Here is a 16619-nt window from a genome sequence, read left to right as displayed (position 1 = left end):
AATTATCATAATTAATTCTGATTCAAAGTAATGTGCAGCATCATCCAATCACTGTCAATCATGTTAAAATAAAATGATACATTATAAATTCTGAATCTATGTACTGATTATCATTGTCACATGTCTGTCAAACATGTTGAGTGATCCAAACATCATCTGCAGCCTGAAACTGAACTTTTGATCAGATTTTAGGAGTGAATGCACTTAACTGCATAGAGAGCTATAGGATGCTCCCTTGCTCCCTATTTAGTGAATGACTTAACCTCCAGTGTGCTGTCTGTCTGCACTGGTCTCAGAACAGTTTGAAATGCACATCAGCAATGTTGCAATGAAAAAATCATATTTTGTATTATATCAACACTTAAACTATTTTGTCGGAGCAGAGTAAGTATGTGTCGGACAGTTACCATGTTTTTGTAGACGTTAACACAGTCAGTATTTTTCGAATTTTCCACGACTGGAAAACTGCATTACAAAATTCCAGGTTTTCCAGGATGCGTGGGAACCCATATTAAAAAAGGTAAAACATCTGAATTATTGAGTTCTTGAGCATATAAGGTGTGTTTTCAGTTCAGTCAAAGAGACAAACAATCCAGTAAATGCAGTTTGTTTTATTTCTCAAGAGAGAAGCTCACAGAAGGAAAAAAAACATTGCTAATAAACCTGATCAACAGAAACTAAACTACTTTGAGCTGTTTGAGTTGAGACTAGACCAGCCTTTTTAAAGTGATGAGTGCCATTATATGGACATATATACTGGTGTTCAGTGGAGAGAGACTCGCTTTCATCTCCGCAGTTTCATCTCACCAACAATCCGCTCACAAGAGTCTTTAAGACAGGACGAGCCCGTTCCTATAGCGACAGAGAGGCATGATGTATACCTGTGTGTGTGTGTTTGTGTCAAGGTGCCATCCAGAATGGCATTGGCTGCTGCTGTTGTGTTTGTGTTTTGTGGCGGGGAGGAGGGGATAACGGGCAGCGATACATCCCAAGCGTCCAGCCCGCGGATGAGCCACCTATGCCCGTATTACCTGCCCCGCCTACTCTCGAGGGACAGTGATCATCGTCTTCATCGGAGGAATCGCCGGAATACGCCACCAGCCCCGTCTTCACGCGCTTCACCTGTGGCTCTGATGGAGAGATGAGAAACAAACGAGAGAGAGACAGAGAGAGAAAAACAACACAACCAAACGGGAATGTTGAAGGAATGTTGACAGAGAGAAACAGGAAGTTAATCAAACATCAAAGGTGTACGATGAATGACAACCGGATGTCATTGGGCGGTCAGTGGGGGGCGATGTTTACAACCATCCAATCAGGAGGCAGAACAGAAGGGTCGCCCCGCCCCCGCAGATCCAGCATCCCCCCGAGGGAACATGAAAAAGAGAGAAAAAACACAGAGAAAGAGAGAGAACACAAAACACAAAAGAGAGAGACATTAGTGCGATGGTTAAACGACAGGACAGACGTACGGTCGATCTGATGATGTCATCAGATAGGGACGACAGCAGGCTGATGATATCAACCACACAGGGGGAGGAGCCTTCTCATTCTGACTGTTAATTAATGACTGGCAGAGAAGCTCAACTGGACGCAAACATGTCATTTACAGCTGCAGCGTGTCATTCCCGCGCCACTAGCCGACTCAGCCAATGGCGTGAGTTTGGGGCGGGACTAACTGTACAACCAATGGCAGATAATGGGCAGGGCAGAACGGTTTGTACAAAAACAATAGCCGCTTTTCCACTATGGGGCTGAACGGTTCTGAGCACAGGATGGACCGGTTACAGTAGCATTTCCACTAGAGCACGGTTCAGCACGGCACGATTATAAACCGTTCTTGACCCAGAGTTCTCGGCACGGTTAGCTATCCGTACTCAACCGTGCTGGCTGAACGGCTTTAGTATGTGGCGATCTACACCAAGTTAATTTATGGTGCTTTTAGTTGTTTCTAGCTTGCCAAGTTTGTTAATATTTGCTGAAGTTAATAAAAGTTAATAAAAAAAAAAATGATGATGATTAGTATTGTAGCCAACATTTAATGTTTACACAACTTTTTCGTCAGGGAAGCAGATTACGAGCTCGTTAAAACTCAAAATATATCAAAATATTCTCATACACTTTTCACATAATACTTTGTCCTTTTTAGCTAGTCTTAACAGAGTAAAACCAGGGGGAAAAGCAGTCTTAAAAACAGGAACATCACAGCACACTCGCTCTGATATTTACCTTTCAAACCGTACCCACAGATGAGTCTGTTACGGACATTTTCCTGATTTCACCGCAGTGGAAAAATAAACTGTAACCATGCCAACTGCTCCAGATTGGCACGGAATGGTTTTGCGACGAGAACTGTTCGGCCCGATGGTGGAAAAGCAGCTAATGATTATTCAGTGCTTCTGCTGGTGCAGATGACACACTGCAGCTTTAAATGAATACTAATGAAGTGTCCAGTGCTGGTTCATTTCTGCATGCACAATGTAATTAGCATGATTTCTAATAAAGGTGTTGTCATCACGGGCGTGTGTGTTCACAGACTCGAGCCGTCTGTTTATCTGTGGTCAGGGTAACAGTCTGTGGAGGTTTGTGTCTTACCCAGGGAGTTTGGCACTGGTTTTCTCTCGTCTGGTTTCTGCGCTCTCACTCCATTCACTGGTGCTGGTACACTCGGAGGCGGCGGCATCAACGGTCTACTGCACAGATCAACAACATCAAGACTGTAAAGTCAAACATTGCACTTTTCTGAATCAAATATGTTTATGAACGCAATATCAGACATTTGGTGATTTTGAGATTCTTGGCTGCTTGGCACGATGTCAGTTTTAAAATCTTCGAATGGATTTGTCCATTTTTAGTTCATGTCTTCTATTTCTATATTCGAAGGCCAAAAAGTGCAAATGTTTTTCATGCACGGAGCTCTTCGGCACATTTTGGCCTCTGAATAAACTCTTAAGATTTATTTATTTTTTTCCAATGGACATGTGTTCAATGTGTGCAAGCTTTTTCCTGCCTTGCATTACATTTCATTGAACCTACACACCCAAGGAATATGCATATACAATTTTCAGAGTGACTATCTGCATTAGGTGTAAATATCACCTGCTTCACAGTGCTACTATCTGCACTCCAGCAGTCTGGTGGAAACAGAAATTAACGACAAACTGTTCCTCTAGTGTTGCTGCGGCAGTGTGGAGTGTAACGACGTGTGGATGTGCTTTTCTGTTCATGAGGACGGCACGGGTTCGATTCCGCCTTTTTCCCATCCTGTTTCCTGTCTCCATTCTTTTTATCCCCTTTTCTCCCAATTTGGAATGCCCAATTCCCACTACTTAGTAGGTCCTCGTGGTGCCGTAGTGACTCAATACGGGTGGTGGAGGACAAGTCTCAGTTGCCTCTGCTTCTGAGACGTCAATCTGCACATCTTATCACGTGACTCGTTGTGCATGACACCGCGGAGACTCACAGCATGTGGAGGCTCATGCTACTCTCCACGATCCACACACAACTTACCACACACCCCATTGAGAGTGAGAACCACTAATCACGACCACGAGGAGGTTACCCCATGTGACTCTACCCTCCCTAGCAACCGGGCCAATTTGGTTGCTTAGGAGACCTGGCTGGAGTCACTCAGCACACCCTGGATTCCAACTCACGACTCCATGGTGATACTATGGTTACTGTAGTAAAACCGTGGTTCATTTCTGTAAGGTTAGGGTTAGGTTTAGGGGTTGGTGTAGTGTGTCTGTGGGACTCTAAATAAACACAATGCAGTGATACTGTATGTTAGTATTTAATTAGGGTGCAAATAGCATCTAAAGTTATTTGCATGTGCGGACATCTTAGCTGTTTTATAATATTTTTCAGTGAATTTTGAGCAAATATTGTGTAGAATCTTGTCTTAAGCCCTATTCGGATGGGATTAGTTTTCTAAACAACATTTGAGTTACAATTACACTGCGTTTCCACTGGCGCAGAAGAAATCCGCTCATTGCTGCTCACAACACTAGGGAACAGCTTGCTCTGCACCGCTGTCAATCCCACAATCCACCTCACCAGCATGGCAATCGGCTTCCATAGAAATGAACTGAAAACGCTCGCTCACAACACGCCAGTGGAAATGTACAGTTAGTATCACCGACATCTAAGACCCTGTCCCAAATGGCACACTTGATGTGGACTTTTCTTGGTGAAGTTTTATGGTCATAATTGTAACCTAATATTAAACCTTTGCTATTGTTGTTTCAAAGAGGATTTTACAATTATTGTGAGTCTGTAAAATATCGAGACAGCTGAGAATAATTTAATGCACATGGCTGTAGCTTATAAGATTGCTTATATTTATTGATATAGCAACATTCGGTCTAACAGTGATATTTATACTTGCAGAAGTGTGGCTGTGTGCATTTTATAACTATATTTGCGAATATATGGCGGTATTGAAAAGATGTGTAAAGTTAAAAAGTGATCTGATGAAAAAATCCTGTAAGGGGCAAAATATCGGTATGAGCCTTTTTTTATTTTTTCTTCATATCGGTGCATCCTTAGACAAAACTACACCAGTTTTTATATTTGGCACCTATCCCGAGTCCCAATCATTACCATGTTTTTGTACATGTAACAAAAAACATGTTAGCCACACAGTCAAACAGTTTTATTATTCTTGAATATTTCCAGGACAAATAATTATTTTCCAATACATATAGGTATTTTTCTCATTTTCCATGACTGGAAATCTGCACTGCAAAATTTCATGTTTTCCAGGATGTGTGGGAACCTGGTGACTTGAGAGGAAAGAGGAGTAGTTTGCATCCCTGGTAGGTTTGAGGTTTCCTAAATGTGTGTGCTGTCACTTTTTCCTTTATTTAAAAATAATCTACATATAATAATGTAGAACAGCCTTTCATGACCTCAGTTTCACACTGCCCTTTTTGCACAGATTTATATTGTTTAAATAGTAGTTTTAATTTATTCAGTCTATCTTAAAATCCACTCTTTTGCACAAGTTCCCGAATACTGATATTTGGATTCATTTTTTATTTTGTATTTATTTCCCGTCATACAACTCAAAACGACATGTAAATTAATAAATAATCATAGGTTTATGCAAATTGACGTAAAAAGGTGTAGGCTGAAGCCTTAGCTTATTACACCTACCCTTTATCCATATATTATTTTATGCAGATACACATTATAAACATGTATATATATTCATAGACTCATAGACCAGAATTTTATTAGTATACAGATTTATTCATCATTCAAATGTGGATTGGGCAGTCAACCACCTATAAAATGACTTTCCTTATAAAATGTGTTTATTAAAAAAAAAAAAAAAAAAAGATTTGAAAAATTGTTATTATTGTAATTGTTGTTATTACTCCATATCATTTTCATTCTGAACCCTTTAAGCTCTGAGGGTGTTTTTAAAGACTTCCTGTTTCAGTGGCATAACTTAAATTAAAGGATTATAACTCGACAAAATAAACAAGGAGGATCAAGTGTTTGGTATCAATGTAAAGAAAACTTTTCAAATGGTTTAATGATATAGATTATGATACATTCTGAGACTCCCAGCTGCTGAAAAACAGCATGCAGACATGATTTTAGTAATGAGATTTCACAGAATGAGTTTCATTCTGTGTCATTTGAGTCATCATTGAGTCTGTGTCATGTATTTGGCGCCATCTCCTGGTGGCCATATGTAACGTTGTGCTTCATGTGGATTATCTAATGATCTATGCATCTGATTACCTTGTGTGTGGACTCGTTTGAAAGATAATCACCTCCTCTAAGTAATGATATGTGATATTTTATGTTCAGTTTATTTTTTGTGAAGTTAAAAGCGAAAATGTGGCATTTAAGCAACACCAACATAACTGTCAAAGACATATACTTATTCGCTATATTGTTGTCTGTGAGTAAAACAAATAGGCTGGTTGTATTCCACCCTTGGAGAGCTTTCCAACGACATATGACACATGGATATTTGATCAGTTTGATGCTTTTATCGATTACAATAATATGTACAGTGCAAATTTATTTTTATTTTTTTATAAATGATCAAAACAGGACACTTCTGATTTGTCTGCAAATTTCAAAGCACTTGTTCAGCTTTGATCATAATGTCTACATGCATTATAAAGTAGAACTTCTAAGATTTCCAACGAAACCTGTTTTGTGTTGGTCAAGACTGAATTTATTAATATTTTGACAATTATTTATTTTTTCTCATGGACCCATATGAGTTTAAAGGGTTAATAAAACATATTGTGTACCCATCATTATTGAACCTTAGGTAGGTCTACTATTTTAACTTTATTAACCTTTAAAAGTTTACTTGATTTTTTTTATGATTTTGATCATGTTTTCTACATCTTAAGTAAATGCTATTTTGGTGTGTATTTATTGTGTGTACTTATATTTGCTGCATATTCAGTTTTAATGCACTTCAATATTTACCGGTACATTGAATTGTACTCCTACACCTCTTACACAAGAATACTATAATTATTTGAGTTTTCATCGCAAAAAATGTTGCACTAGTTTTTCATCACACAGTAGTGTTGATGTTTGTGTGTTAAAGTGACTGACCTGTCCCTCTCTCTCACAGGCACAGAGGAACCAGCAGACGGGGGTCCTGTCGTCTCCGAGCTGCCCACAGACATGCCTGCACCTAAATTAGTCATATGAATGGGTCCATGCTATGAGCAGAAAAACACAACAGCATTAACACACACCCTCATTTACAATCACAGCTCACAGCTTCAATCTGACAAAATTTAAAATTCTTAATGTTAAAAAAGAAGAAAAAAACAACACCTATTAGGCACCTGGACAATTTAAGTCAAAATAAAAAAAACGTTGCAAAAAAAAAAAAAAAAAATGTGTGATGTCATTTTTTAACTGCGATTTATTGCATAATTTTTTGTAGTTAATCGGGATTAATCACAGATTTTGAAAGTGCTGAAATTTGACCCTATATATAATTATTTTCTTGTCAACATTCATTTATTTCCTTCTTAGGAAAGAAAACAAAACAATATGTAGAAATATAATGCTTTATTATCATTTTCCAAACAAAGCCTTCCACAGTATAAAGATAGAAATGACCTAAAATATCACCAATTCAAGTAACATTAAATGTTTCATAAAGTCAAAGTGGGAGTTTGACTAAGTGAAAACTAGTCTCCACATATGTTGCATATTCATTGCAATGCGCATTAAATCTCTTAAACTCTCATCATCCACAATATGAATCTGCCAGTAGACTGTGACTATACACTATTACAGCAATCGTGAAGCTGCGTTCATGATTCGCATCAGAGCATCAACACCAGCGTCCAGCACCGCTCTGAACTCCACATGAAAAGCGCTTGCTGACAAAAACGTCTCATTCTGTGTTTTGGTGATAGTCAAGACTTAACGTGCTTCTGTGGTAATTAAAACGTGCCTTACATAGGCTGAAAAATACTTGATTTCTATCACAAGTCACATCTCGGCTTGTTTTGCACATCAAATAGTGTTAAGAGGTCTTTTCTCCATCATTTCATCTCTGACAGGGAAGCGAGGTCAGAGATTCTTTTATTTACTGAGTTAATAAAAGACACTAGCGTGTTATGACAGTTCCGCCCTCGTTATGCTATTTTATGCTTGGCTTGTAGGCTCTGTAGAAAGGCTCTGGTGCTGTGGCATGTGACTCCGGGTGGACACATTACAAAGTTTCCACCCTTCACACCAGTGTTTATGCTGAATTAACGGTAAATGCACTAATCGCAATTAAGAAAAATGAATGCGTTAAACTTTAATCGCATGCGTTAACACGTTAATTCTGACAGCTCTATAAAACAATAACCTACAGTAACTAACAATATGGACATAAATGTGTATTACTTCAACACTTCATTACAAACAACAGAGTCAAACATTCTCAGGTCCTCATGACGACTCATCACTGACCCCTGGTGCCGCACACAAACACCTGCATGACTGACAGATCATGGAGACAGGACCGTGACATCAGACGCCCATCTCTGCGAGTAAAACCAGACAGTCATTAGTGTCATGTCATGTGAGTGAGAGCTCACCTGATATCCCAGAAGACCGCTGTCCTTCTCGTCAGGCACCTCCTCAGTGAAGCGCCGTTTCTGTGGAGGGTTGGGTGGGGCCACGGGGGGCGTGACTTTGGGCGGAGCCTGTGCAGCGGTAGGGAACAGAGAGGGTAGGAGAGTCTAGAGAGAGAGAGAGAGAGAGATGAACTTGTGAAGAAAATCGTGATGAACAGCTGTGTGTGTGTGTGACCTGGTGCTGACCTGTGCTGGTATAATTGATGCTGGAGCAGGTGTGACAGGGTACTGGGCGTTTGGAGGTGGCACAGGAACGGGCGCTGCAGGTGGCACTGAATACGGAAGTGGGACAGGCTGTGGGGGGGGCAAAGGTGCAGGATAAGAGGGCTGAAAGCCTGCAGGAGGGTAATATGGGGGCTGGGGGGGCAGTCCATTCACAGGAGGGGGCTGAATAAAACCTGTCGAGAAACAGAAAGTTTATGAGTGTGAATTATCACTGTGAAAAAGACTATATACATATATATACAGTATATATATCATTCCAATGGAACTTATCATACCAGGGGTTAATATTTGTGCAGCAGAGCAAACCGAAACACTAAGATATAAATATTTGGGCCGTGTGTATGAAACACATTTCGATGTTGAGCTGTTGATATTCTTGCTCTCTGAGAAACAGCAGACATATTAAAGCTATAGCGGCCAGTGGAGCATACTGATGTGATGTATAAAGCCACTGCTGACCAAACGATAACGTGTTTTTATGTACAGTATATAAACTACACATTCAGTCCCATATTATTACAACAGTTGTGCTATTATATATATATATCTCTACCATTGTCATTAAAGGTGCTGTAAGCGATTTTTAATGGAAAGGTATGCGAAACATTTTCCTACTCCCTGAAAGATATTACTGAAATAAGTGTTGTGAGATATCTCACCGGTCTCTGTGACAGCTCTAGACTCTGTAAACAACAAACAAAAATGAGTCAGTGGACAATGATGCTTTCGACCTGTCAATCATTTTGCTCGTTCTCATAGTTCTGTAGTATCAGAGAATTATTGAGGCTTAATGCCATTTTTATGCCATGTTGTTCATAACAGTTGTCAGTGGAGGGCGCTATTTTGCTGCTGTTGTTTTAACAACTGTTTCTGCTCATGTCGGTCTCAATAAAGCTCATTTGGTATATTTGGAGGGCGGGTTTTGGAAAGAGGGTGCGTGGCTAATCCAACAGCTCAGTCTCGTGGAAGCAGAATGGCTAAAATCGCTTACAGCACCTTTAAATGCCGATATATTCATTTATTGCACAGTCCTCTGGAATACTCCATTCTAATTGGTCATTTGCGCCATCTAGCGGTCTTAATATTATGGAATAATGAGCACACATTTGTGGATTAAGTGATATCAGACCATTAATCTGGGTATTGAGAGTCATCTTTCCTACTTCTCGTATCACTCTGCAATCTCGAAGTAGGCGAATAAACAGATTTAAACTCAAAACAATATTTCATGTCCATATATTTATTTAATAATAAAAATAATAGGGGGCCTGGGTAGCTCAGAGAGTATTGACGCTGACTATCACCCCTGGAGTCGCGAGTTCGAATCCAGGGTGTGCTGAGTGACTCCAGCCAGGTCTCCTAAGCAACCAAATTGGCCCGGTTGCTAGGGAGGGTAGAGTCACATGGGGTAACCTCCTCGTGGTGATGATTAGTGGTTCTCGCTCTCAATGGGGCGTGTGGTAAGTTGTGTGTGGATCGTGGAGAATAGCATGAGCCTCCACATGTTGTGAGTCTCCGCGGTGTCATGCACAACGAGTCACATGATAAAATGCACGGATTGACGGTCTCAGAAGCGGAGGCAACTGAGACTTGTCCTCCACCACCCGGATTGAGGTGAGTAACCTCGCCACCATGAGGACCTACTAAGTAGTGCGAAATGGGCATTCCAAATTGGGAGAAAAGGGGACAAAAAAAAATAAAATAATAATAATAAATATATCTAAATATATTATTCATTTATTTAGTTATGTAATAAGCGGGATAATGAGCAGTTAAGATGATCATTTACACAATGTATAACACAAACAGAACTCTGAAGCAAACCAGAGGTGGAATTCAGCCGTTTCTAGAGACTGATTTCTTTCTTCTCACATAATAACAATTTTAACTGAAATGTATATTTCATGTCTATTTATTTATTTACTTCGTAAGTAGCCGTGTAATAAGCAGGATCATTCTCACAAAATAAACCCATTGAGCATGATAAAAGAAAGCCCTTCTTCGTGTCAGAGTCCTGATCAGCTTGTCAAGGTTTATTTTGCAATAAGGACCGGCTGATCGTAAATTATCTCTTACATATCCCACTAACACATATTTTACTTTCATTGTTTCACTGCAGAGAAGAACAAATCCGTCACATGGTAGTGATGGGTTTTATTCTGAATTAAAGTGAGTGAAACCTGCATTGTCAGATGGGTTTTACTTTTTTAAAGCAAGTGCTGAAACAAAGTGTGATTCACTTCATTTTGTACTTTGATTCTTGAACAGTGAGAGCAAGCTTTAACTGCTTCAACTCTGAAGCATTTTTGGGCTGCCGCCAGCAATTTATCACACTCAAATTTAAAAGCTCACTATTTACACATACTGTGGACTAACTGGCAAAAAATTTTGCTATCCTAACAAAAAAATATTCCAAATAGTCTTATTTTATTCCACTAGATGGCAGGAAGTTCTAGAAAATATAATTTTCCCTCTATCCTCTTCAAACACAAAATGCGATCTGAAATGTAGGTGGCGCTCTAACGCATTTTATCCCTCACAGATGTGCTCGTCCATAGACATTCAGTCTAATTTTCAGTTCAAGCACTACCCTCATTATTTCATTGAATATCTCGGCCTCTGAGTGGACTACAAGCTCAATCTAAGTGTCATTAGAAAGCTGAGATCCTCCCCTTTGTGATGACACAGAAAACTTTTTCATCAATAGTCGATAACATATACAGTTGTGCTCAAAAGTTTGCATACCCTGGCAGAAATTGTGACATTTTGGCATTGATTTTGAAAATATGACTGATCATGCATTTTGATTTCTGTTATCATTATGATTTAAAAAGGAGCCAAACAACTATGTGATAATAAATGGCTTCATGTGATCACTATCCTTAAATAAAAGACAGTTTTTTTGCATGATCAGTCATATTTCAAAATCAATGCCAAAATTTCACAATTTCTGCCAGGGTATGCAAACTTTTGAGCACAACTGTATTTCTGATGATTTGTTTTGCATGCTTTTTCTTCTGGATGGCATATTTTGTTCTGGACATCTAAGATATAACATTGGATTATTCAGCCAAGCAAGCTCACAGACAAGTAAACAATGGCATATTTTTAGAGAACTTCCTATGGTAAAAGCAGATATAAAGTTTTTGACTATTTGGGGCTCACAGCAGCAGTTATCGGAGCATAAAAGAAACGTATGTATTTGATGACTTACAGAAATCATATTTCACTTTGCGATTCTTTTGAAAAAATTTTAAACTGTGGTATTAGTGCAACAAAATAAACTGTACAGTCACATTCCTCAGAACAAGAGCTTTCATTTGATATATGATTTAAGTGCTATTTTAAAGGCTTTTATATTTCACATTAATATTTCTACCAAATAACCACTAGGTGGCCTTATTTGCGATGCAAATGTTTTGAGGCTTTATTTTGTTAAGTAACATAAATGCAGAAGTGATGGTTATCTGTGAAAAGTTCAGATTCTAAGCTTCAAACGAGATCCCATATGCCTGACTTATGTATATGGGGACTTGAGCATTTTAAGAGTAAACTTTTTTCACAATATAGCGCCCCGTTTTGGACCAACCGACGTGTCCATAGAGTTGAAGAGATTAAACAGGACTGATGTGCAGAGCTGTTAGTGTGTGTGTGTGTGTGTGTGTGTGTGTGTGTGTGTGTGTGTGTGTGTGTGTGTGTGTGTGTTTCACCCTGTGTAGGCATCACACTGCTCATCTGATTCAGGAAACGAGAATACTCAGCATGAACCTGCCAGACAACAAACACACATTAGAATCAGAATGAGCTTTATTGCCAAGTATGCTTACACATACAAGGAATTTGTCATGGTGACAGAAGCTTCCAGTGTACAACAATACAAGACAGAGATAATAAAAAATAAAAAGCAAATAGAGAGTACACAATAAGACTAATATATATATATATATATATATATATATATATATATATATATATATATATATATATATATATATATATATACACATACACACACACACACACACACACACACACACGTTTGTACAAATACAAATATGTTATATACAGAAACAAGGGAATGTAATGGCAGAAGAGGTAGGATATGTTGGATAAATATAAATAGACTAAGCTGTGTATTGCACATAATTATTCCTCACTGGGGCAGTTTTAACTGTTCATGAGATGGATAGCCTGTGGGAAAAAACTGTTCTTGTGCCTGACGGTTCTGGTGCTCAGAGCTCTGAAGCGTCGGCCAGAAGGCAACAGTTCGAAAAGGTAATGGGCAGGGTGAGTGGGGTCCAGAGTGATTTTTCCAGCCTTTTTCCTCACTCTGGAAGTGTATAGTTCTTGAAGGGAGGGCAGGGGGCAACCAATAATCCTCTCAGCAGTCCGAACTGTCCTTTGTATTCTTCTGATGTCTGATTTCATAGCTGAACCAAACCAGACAGTTATTGAAGTGCAGAGGACAGACTCAATGACTGCTGAGTAGAACTGTATCAGCAGCACCTGTGGCAGGTTGAACTTCCTCAGCTGGTGAAGGAAGTACAACCTCTGCTGAGCCTTTTTCACAATGGAGTCAATGTGGGTCTCCCACTTCAGGTCCTGTGAGATGGTAGTGCCCAGGAACCTGAATGACTCCACTGATGCCACAGTGCTGTTTAGAATGGTGAGGGAGGTCAGTGTTGGGGTGTTCCTCCTAAAGTCCACTATCATCTCCACTGTTTTAAACATGTTCAGCTCCAGGTTGTTTTGACTGCACCAGACAGACAGCCGTTCAACCTCCCTTCTGTACGCAGACTCATTGTCATCCTGGATGAGGCCGATGACAGTAGTGTCGTCTGCAAACTTCAGGAGTTTGACAGAGGGGTCCTTGGAAGTGCAGTCATTGGTGTAGAGGGAGAAGAGTAGTGAGGAGAGCACACATCCCTGGGGGGCACCAGTGCTGATTGTACATGTGCTGGAAGTGAGTTTCCCTTGTCTCACAAGCTGCTGCCTGTCCGTCAGAAAGCTGGTGATCCACTGACAGATAGACGTGGGAACAGAGAGTTGGTTTAATTTGGTCTGGAAAGTATCCGGGATGATGGTGTTGAAAGCCGAACTGAAGTCCACAAAAAGGATTCTTGCATATGTCCCTGGTCTGTCTAGATGTTGAGGTATGTATTGCAATCCCCATGTTGACTGCATCATCCACAGATCTGTTTGCTCGATAAGCAAATTGAAGGGGATCTAGGAAGGGTCCAGTGATGTCCTTCAGGTGGTCCAACACCAGTCTCTCAAATGACTTTATGACCACAGACGTCAGAGAGACGGATCTGTTGTCATTAGGTCCTGTGACTTTGGGTTTCTTTGGGACAGGGATGATGGTGGAGCGTTTGAAGCAGCAGGGAACTTCACACTGTTCCAGTGATCTGTTGAAGATCTGTGTGAAGATGGGGGCCAGTTGGTCAGAACAGGATTTTAGACAAGTGGGTGAAACACCGTCTGGGCCCTGTGCTTTCCTTGTCTTTTGTTTCTGGAAGACCCGGCACACAATCTCTTCACAGATCTTAAGTGCAGGTTAAGTAGCAGGAGAGGGGAGGAGGGGGGTTGCAAGAGGTGTTGATGTTTGTGTGAAGTGAAGGTCAGAGCGGGTGTGGGGTGTGTGACTGGGTTTTCCAAATCTACAGTAAAACACATTCAGGTCATCAGTCAGTTGTTGATTCACTACAGAGTTGGGGGATGGTGTCTTGAAGTTAGTAATGTCCTTCAGGCCTTTCTACACTGATGCAGGGTTGTTAGCTGAAAACTTGTTTTTCAGCTTCTCAAGAGTAGCTACTTTTAGCCACTCTAATTTCTTTTATCAATGTGTTTCTGTTCTGATTGTACAAGATTTTATCCCCACTTCTGTAAGCATCCTCTTTGGCATGACGAAGCTGCCTGAGTTTTCCTGTAAACCATGGATTGTCGTTGTTGAATGTTAAATAAGTCCTAGTAGGAATGCACATATCCTCATTACATCACTATATGCAACTAGAGACAGACAGACAGATAAACTCACAGTCTGCAGCAGGTTTTCACACAGGGTTTTTGCCGCAGTAAGTCCTTCTGGTTTCGGGTGACTAGAAGAAAGAGAAACTCATAAATCCTCCCGAGTAATTGTTTGTCATTTAGCAGGTGAAATCTTTCCTATAGTGACCCTGTGTGTGTGATGTTTATACACACCTGATGTAGATGTACATGGGCTCAAAGGCCTCTCGTCCAGACGTGGGCTCCAGACAGCCAGATCCTTTTCCTCTCAGAAAGACTTTGGCTCCAGTTTCTGCCTGAATGTGTTGCAGGTACGAGCAGTTCGGCCCCTCGACACGCTCCTTCACACAGAAGCCCTGAACCGCCTGATCCAAACCCACAAACAGCTTATCCTGAACGTAATGCATCTGAAAAACAGAGACAGAGACATTAGGGTTTCAGTTGCGAGTCTACAGCCTGTTTTTTTTATACATGTTGTGTCTGCAGTACAGAAGTGACATGTTTTTATGATGTGTATATGAACAGATGACAGTATTTACACTGAACACATAAGAAGCATTTCAGGAGAGGTCACGTGATGCCATGCAAGAAGCAGACGTGTGAGCGACGAGCTCTACACACTTTGCTAAATTTTTTATTATTTTCATGTTATAATCTGGTGAAATTCGATACACCCAGTTACATATTTGCTCTCTGAGGCAAAACATGGCAAAGAAGTCAAAATCCTCGGGCTCTGGAGACATTAAAAGACACTTACGTGTTCAGGATGAAAGCCCCGACAGGCCTACAAACCGGGGACTCGATTTGGATGGCGTGGCGGGAGAGAAGATCCAGCATCAGTTGTCCAACATGTCGGTGATGCTGAAGAAGGTTCTTGCTGACTTGAAGGATCTTGCTGTAATACGTCGATCGATTACGGTGATGGAAATAAAATTCTCTGAGTTAGTTACAAGAGTGACTGATGTTGAGATATGAAACGATTGTCTGGAGTCTTCGGAGAGGGGATTAACTACTAATCCACCCGCGACCAAAGTTGATTTGGAACATCTCCTTGAAAAGCTTGAAGATCTTGAGAATAGAAGCCGCAGGAATAACGTTCGAATTGTTGGAATTCCTGAGCATAAGGAGAGCAGAGATATGGTGAAATTCCTAGACGAGCTTTTCCTGAGTCTGCTCAACATAACAGGCCATAAACTGGAAATCGAGCGAGCTCACAGAGACCCAGCTCACAGATTTGCTGAGGGAGAAAGGCCCCGATCAATCCTGGCCAAATTTCTGAGATCATCCGATAAAGATCTTGTGTTGCGCCAGGCGAGGAGCAAAGGGAAGCTTTCTTGGAAGAACCATAATATTTTCGTGTTCCCGGACTTTGCGAGATCGACAAGAGAGAAACGCGATCGGTTCAAGGAATGTAAGAAACTCTTACATCAGCGAAAGATCACTTTTGCTCTGATGTTTCTGGCCAAACTGAGAATAGAAATGAAGGACGGTCGCAAAGTATTTACATGTCCCAATCAGGCAATGTCTTTTATTGAATCAATGGGTGAGTAAACCATTGGGTGTTTCTCATGTGAGTGGGTCGACTCACTGTACTTACTCTGGCTTTTGAGGAAGCTGGGCATCATTTTGGTGTCTTTTTCTTTTTGCGTTGGCTCCGCCGAGCAGCTGGAGTTTGTTTTGTGAATAACACTTTTCCTTAAAGAAACTTTTGCACTGATGGAAGATTACTTTTGCATTGAAGTTCCCGGCCAGTTTGAGAGTGGGCACTACGGATGACCAAAAAATATCTACATGCTCACACAAAGGATGTCTTTTATAAAGTTGACGGATTGAGTAAGTCATGATATATACTTTTATGCGGCCTCCGAGTGAATTGACTCGACCATCCGGGGAACCGGGATGCCGGTTTTGTTTCTTTTTGTATTGTTCTATTGAATAACACTCTTTTGGAACAGCTGTGGATTAATCTGTTCGTTCTTCATGCTTATTCCTCCTGCTGGCTGGAATTTGTTTTGTTGAGTATTTTTACGGGACATTGGAATGATTACGTCATCCGCTGAACTCATAACAGCTGGCTCACTGATCATTCGTTTGTCTGTCCGAGGAATCTGAATGGTTTTATATCAGCTGGAATTTGTTTTGTGAAGGAACATACCTTTGAGACAGTTCTGTGAATGAATCTACACGTTCTTTGTGTTCATTCTGCCTATTGGCTGGGGTTTATTTTGAATAATAAAAATGGAATAATCCGATGGCAAAGCT

General features: G+C 40.4%; 1 protein-coding gene across 1 annotated transcript in view; it reads right to left on the bottom strand.

Annotated features, from left to right (window-relative positions):
* Positions 1–596: 596 nt before the first annotated feature.
* The window catches only part of LOC127453646 (KH homology domain-containing protein 4-like), a 32366-nt gene continuing 16343 nt past the window's right edge, over positions 597–16619 (bottom strand). The window contains exons 7-14 of the mRNA XM_051720202.1: positions 14553–14764; positions 14389–14449; positions 12062–12119; positions 8313–8524; positions 8088–8231; positions 6595–6704; positions 2596–2693; positions 597–1130 (exon numbers count right to left, since the gene is read on the bottom strand). Coding sequence (XP_051576162.1) covers positions 901–1130; positions 2596–2693; positions 6595–6704; positions 8088–8231; positions 8313–8524; positions 12062–12119; positions 14389–14449; positions 14553–14764 — 1125 coding nt within the window. The 3' untranslated portion in view covers positions 597–900. The remainder of the gene's footprint in view (positions 1131–2595; positions 2694–6594; positions 6705–8087; positions 8232–8312; positions 8525–12061; positions 12120–14388; positions 14450–14552; positions 14765–16619) is intronic.

This window comes from Myxocyprinus asiaticus, chromosome 16 (genome assembly GCF_019703515.2).
Source record: "Myxocyprinus asiaticus isolate MX2 ecotype Aquarium Trade chromosome 16, UBuf_Myxa_2, whole genome shotgun sequence".
In the NCBI taxonomy this organism is placed as follows: domain Eukaryota; kingdom Metazoa; phylum Chordata; class Actinopteri; order Cypriniformes; family Catostomidae; genus Myxocyprinus; species Myxocyprinus asiaticus.
Note: the sequence above shows the minus strand (reverse complement) of the source record. Positions and strands in the feature narration are given on the sequence as shown.